Genomic DNA, 6000 nt, shown 5'->3' with positions numbered 1-6000 from the left:
TCCAGGCGTCTGGTAGTGAACCAAAGCGATGATGTTCGGACATGGAGGAGATACAGAGAGACAGGAACTGTCGATGAAATGATTCGCTCAGGCTGCCCAAGGGATACTACAACAGTGGATAACCGTTGCCTACGGATTATCGCTCGGAGGAATCTTGACAGCAACACCACCAAGTTCAATAATGCTTTTAGTTCAGCCACAGGACGTCGTGTTACTACTCAAACTTTGCGCAATATGCCGCATGATGCGTAACTTCATTCCAGACGTCCATGACGAGGTCCGTCTCTGCAACCACGAAACCATGCAGCGCGGTAAAGATGGGCCCATCAACGTGCCGATTGGACCGCTCAGGATTGGCATCACGTTCTCTTTACCTTCAACCAGACAATCGTCGGAGACGTGTTTGGAGGCAACCTGGTCAGGCTGAACGCCTTAGACACACTTTCCAGCGAGTGCAGCAATGTGGAGGTTCCATGCTGTTTTTGGGGTAGCAGAATGTGGGGCCGCCATACGCCACTCGTGGTCATGGAACACGCCGTATCGGCTGTACGACACGTGAATGTCACCCCGACCGATAGTGTAACCATATCGGCAGCGTATTGGCGAGGCATTCATCTTCATTGACGACAATTCGCGCCCCCTTCGTGCACATCTTGTGAATGACTTCCTTCAGGATAACGACATCACTCGAATAGAGTGGCCCGCTTGTTCCCAAGATATGAACCCTATCGAACCCTAACGAAAATGTCTGGATAGTGTGAAAAGGGCTGTTTATGGACGACATGACCCACCAACCATTCTGAGGGAGCTACGCCGAATCGCCATTGAGGAGTGGGACAATCTGGACCCACATTGCCTTGATGAACACGTGGATAGTACGGCACGACGAATATAGGCATGCAGCAACGGGAGAGGACGTGCTACTGGGTGTTAGAGGTACCGACGTGCGCAGCAATCTGGAGGGCCACCTCTGAACGTTTCGCTTTATGGTGATACAATATGCAATGTGCGGTTTTCATGAACAATAAAAAGGGTATAAATGATGCTTATGTTGAGCTCTATTCCAGTTTCCTGTACAGATTCCAGAACTCTCAGAACCGAGGTGAATAAAAACTTTTTTGAGGTGTGTACCTTTCAGAGGAATGCATATACTGGCCAGAATATGAACCGACCTCGAAAAAGTAGGCCAAAAGTCACATCAAAATTGATGGCAAATATATAGCAGGCATAAATAAACGTGATCGCTTCAATCCAGTGCCAGTTTTAGCAGCAGTACTCATCCCCAATAAGCCGGCCGCGGTACCCTAGAGTTTCTAGGCGCTTTAGTCCGGAACCGCGCGACTGCTACGGTAGCAGGTTTGAATCGTGCCTCGGGCATGGATGTGTGTGATTTCCTTAGGTTAGTTAGGTTTAAGTAGTTCTAAGTTCTAGGGGACTGATGACCTAAGATGTTAAGTCCCATAGTTCTCAGAGCCATTTTCAACTCCAATAAGAAGAAGCTGGTGAGTGTAAGTACTGTGAAAAGACATCTTCAGGCAGTGAAAATTAACGGGCGTGTGGTGGAAAATAAACCATTACTGACGGCTATTAATAAGCAGAAGAAGCTACAATAGGCAAGACAACATGAAAGCTGGGTAGCAGATCAGTGGAAATGTGTACTTTTCACTGACAAATCTAAATTTTAAGTCTTTGGCACAAAGTGACGCAAGTTCGTTCGCTGGTTGCCATGTGAAAAAGGTTACACCAACGTCTATTTCCCACATTAAACCGTGGAAGAGGTTCTCCCATGGTCTGGGGCTGTTGTTCAAAAACATTTGAGCGACAGTGTAGAAATATTTTTTTTTTTACCGTTTAAAGCTGCTTTCTAATAAACTGGAAAGGATGTTTATTAATTTTAATCTGATTTAAAAGTCACTGTTTGTAACTATGAATGTTGCTGCCCTTGCGGATTAACCTGGTCCAGCCTTACACTCCACGGCCACTTCCGCTGCCAAAGAGGCAGATTACCACTCGCATAGACACACAGACGCTCACTGCTGTAGAACGTGTAGCTATAACAACGTTCTTCTTCAAGCCACAGAACTTACGAAAGTGTACCTACGAACTACTGTTTTCGTTTTTTCTTCCTAAGAAAGTGAAAACCCACTCAAAGGGAGTTATTACGATAACTACGGCAAAATGTTGATGTTTCGAAATAAAGCGTCCATGCAGCAGTCGGCTAATGCCCTGTCGCTTGGGATGGCTAATAGCGTCACAAAGTACAAGCGAGTTGAACTTTTCGTCAGACGTATATGGACTTCTTTTGTGTGACGCCACTGAAGCCTGGGTGTTCATACACGCAACTGCGGCGCTGCTACAGTATGGCACGTCAGTTGCGTGCGTGAATTTAGGTTTAATGTGTGTGCACAGTAGTTAGCGGGCACCCCCATTACTACAGCACCCACCCGACATTCCTCTCAACCCCACTGATAATCTCCGCTGCTCTCACGATCTGTCATTTATCTCTGCAGCAACGTCAAGTGTAGTGTCCATCAAAGGAGATAATTTCCATTGAAATGCCTAATCGTGACATACAGCTAACTCGAAATTTATACTGTACTCTTCTAGTGTGTACATATGACCCAGGGAAAGAATAGAAAATATCACGGTAAGTGAGACAACACAGTCTTGTGTTTGAAACTTGTACTATAACCTCAGTGTATTGCCAGGAAACTTTGCATGACTTAGAACAAAATACGTCTCGCTGAATAATTAAACAACCTTCTAGAACACTGATGATGCCCAGTAGTCTACGAATGGGTGAAATATGTCTGGCTGAAAAGGGAATATACCTTCAGTCATAACATATGACCTATATTTATTCTTATCTACGCTGTAAAAATAAACAACCTCTCGTCTGTAATATCCCACAATGCTTGGTGTGTTGACTCCGTGCAGCTAATGTCGCAGCATAACTGCCGAGATAGAAAATCGCATATGATTTTGACGCCACATGCGTTGCACTAGCTCCATTATTGTTTACAACTATGTTTTCTCCAAACACTTACGATTCATTTTTGTCCACTGTCGATTTTCATCAATGATATCTTGCTGCGAGCTGCGTAATTCGAAGCCATGTCATGTATCAGTGTGTAAGTAGGCTGTTTAGGTTTTTTATATTGGTAACGCCACGTAGCGCTCTGTATGAAAATCACTGGCTGTGCTGTGTGAAGTCTGTGGCTGGTTGGCATTGTTGCAATACTCGCCATTGTAGTGTTGGGCAGCTGGATGTTAACAGCGAGTAGCGTTGCGCAGTTGGAGGTGAGCCGCCAGCATTGGTGGATGTGGGTAGAGAGATGGCGGAGTTTGAAATTTGTAAGACTGGATGTTATGAGCTGCTATATACATTATGACTTTTGAACACTAGTAACGTAAATACATTGTTTGTTCTCTATTAAAAACTTTCATTTGCTAACTATGCCTATCAGTAGTTAGTGAGTTCCGTATTTTGAATCTTTTATTTAGCTGGCAGTAGCGGCGCTCGCTGTATTGCAGTAGTTCGAGTAACCAAGATTGTTGTGAGGTAAGTGATTTGTGAAACGTATAGGTTAATGTTAGTCAGGGCCATTCTTTTGTAGGGATTTTTGAAAGTCAGATTGCGTTTCGCTAAAAATATTGTGTGTCAGCTTAAGCACAGTCTTGCACAATTTTTCAAATGGGACGTTTCAAGTGCAGGTCATAGACGTAACTCAACGATCGTCTCTAAACTTACTGCGACACAATGTGCTCCAGAAATTACTTGTTAAGAGATTCTGGCATCTTTCAGTTGAATCTCTCTTCCTGAAACGAACTCAAAATATTATAACTGGTAGTCATATGGACGTCGCTTATGCTGGGAACATCTACAGTAATTAAAACATTGGAACTCCTAGAGGAATTGTAACTTTATGTTTAGATATCGTGTACTTGTGCTTCCATTAGTGGCCTCTTTGATATTCCAAAGCAATTAGATTATAACTTTACGTTGTATACTTAACAAAGTATCTCTGGCTGCACTTTATCATGAGCATAGACCAAAAGATTCTTATATAATGTGTATGTGGAACCATCATCGACGGAACCAATTTCCGTTACTGATATGCGAACACTTCGACAAAGTGACGGAGAGAGCAATCAATTACGCTAATGGAGCGCCCTTCATGGATCATTTCTCACCATGAGCGCTTTATAAGGGGCTTCTTCTCTGACAATGCATCACATGTGGGGTTCAGCTACCAACGCTGAATATTCACCAGTAGCTTGCGTGGGATAATTCAGTGAATTTACGAATGCTGGATGATATTAAAGAAAGAAATGCGCAAAACGATTGATAGGTGAATAATTTGTAGGAGTACATCTTGTTTAAAATGTCTCGTAACTGGTTTTACGTTGTAGTCGAACCGTTACATACACTGTGGCAAATAGCCGGGCTCATGCCTTCCAACCGACTGGATGAGTGTCTGCAAGAATCGTCAGCGGTATGTAAGCGATTACTAGCAGCTTCTAATCCTTGGTTCCTTTTAATGGTTGCCGCTCTAGTGTTAGACCTCTATACACTGCACGAGATATACCAACAACTGTCAAAAGTTACAGTTTTCATCGATATAACAGTAAGGATAGTCATTCGTTCTAAAGTATTATGGGCTCTAGTAAAGAGCAGCACGTTTATGCTAAAGGACATGAGACAGTTTCTAGAAGTACTTAAATATTTCGACGGTCACGTACTCCAGAAGAGAGGTAAAAGAGAGAAGAAGATAGGGATAGTTTTAACCTGCATTTCCGCACTTCTAATAATAGCAGACTGTTTTTCGGTCTTTTGTTATCTTCGCCGGTATCCTGATCATTCAAGAATGCCTCTGTGGATCCTGTACGCTATATTTGGACTTGTGAACAGCATTGTGACCTTGAATATCAACATTCTCATCCTGGAACTGTGGGCGAGACTGTGTGCGGTTAACAACAGTATCGTCAAGGCATTTGCCTCTTGTGGCGATCAACAACTGTCAAAAATACTTCTGGGCTGCGTTCGGCCGGCTCGCACCTGCTGCCCTGCCGAACTGGACCGCCTGCGGCTGGCGCACGCTGTACTCCACCGCGCCTCAGAGTTGTTGATGCGTCAGCACGGTGTCACTATGGCCCTCGAGGTAGCGGGTGCTTTCTCCGCTATCATATACTGCTCGTACGAAGTTCTGGTGCTGTTCGTGGCTCCGGAAAGGAGCCGAGGCACAGTGATCAGTGGTTCCGTGTCGGTGTCCTTGATATGGATGACGTCGCACCTGCTGAGCCTCGTCGCCCTGGTGCTGTCCTGTTCGGCGACAGCGGACGAGGCAGAGCGCACCACAGTTCTGGTGGTGAGGGCGGCCGCGCTGACTGGCTGCGGAGCTCAGTGGCCGGAGGTGGACGGTCTGATGCGGCAGGCGGTGGCCACTCCACGGGTCGCCTTCACAGCTGCCGGCTTCTTTACGATCGACCGAACGCTGCTGGTGTCCGCCCTCTGCGCTACCGTCACGTACCTAGTCATACTGGGCGAGATCTCTCTGAGTTGAACGGTCATGGTGCAACGAACTGGCACGAGACATCGATACAAAATTTTTTAATCTATGTTTTACTTTCAGAGACAACCAGTACTAGTAGCTTCGCTACAGCCTTCTGCAATGGGCAAACTGGTGTTTCTCCTTCTTCAACTAGCAGAAGAAAGTTTTTTTGTGAGTAAATGTATGCTGTAAGGTATATTTAATGGTATCGATTTCATACTTTTTAAAATGATTCTATGCTATAAGATATTTCAAGCATGTTCAGCCATCTATATCACAATGATTAAACTTCGTTTTGAACTCATCAGCATAATACTGTGAGTCAGCAAGAAGTTTTGGAAGTAGCACCAGCATTTCGCCACTTACACATGTCGGAAGTCTATTTTTTTCATTGCACTTTACAGTTACCATTGCTTCACTTTGTTCCCTGTCAATTAAATCGCTAATT

At 44.6% G+C, this 6000-nt stretch overlaps 1 protein-coding gene across 1 annotated transcript; it reads left to right on the top strand.

Annotated features, from left to right (window-relative positions):
- The first annotated feature begins 4868 nt into the window (after positions 1 to 4868).
- LOC126335712 (gustatory receptor 68a-like) lies at positions 4869 to 5564 on the top strand. The gene has a single exon (XM_049999168.1). The coding sequence runs from the start codon at positions 4869 to 4871 to the stop codon at positions 5562 to 5564; it is 696 nt and encodes a 231-aa protein (XP_049855125.1).
- Positions 5565 to 6000: the final 436 nt, after the last annotated feature.

The sequence above is a fragment of the Schistocerca gregaria genome, chromosome 2 (assembly GCF_023897955.1).
Source record: "Schistocerca gregaria isolate iqSchGreg1 chromosome 2, iqSchGreg1.2, whole genome shotgun sequence".
NCBI classification, from domain to species: Eukaryota; Metazoa; Arthropoda; class Insecta; order Orthoptera; family Acrididae; genus Schistocerca; species Schistocerca gregaria.
Note: the sequence above shows the minus strand (reverse complement) of the source record. Positions and strands in the feature narration are given on the sequence as shown.

What these genes read in the sequence shown, in the direction of transcription:
- LOC126335712 (XM_049999168.1), top strand. Translation starts at nt 4,869, where the DNA reads ATGCCTCTGTGGATCCTGTACGCTATATTTGGACTTGTGAACAGCATT.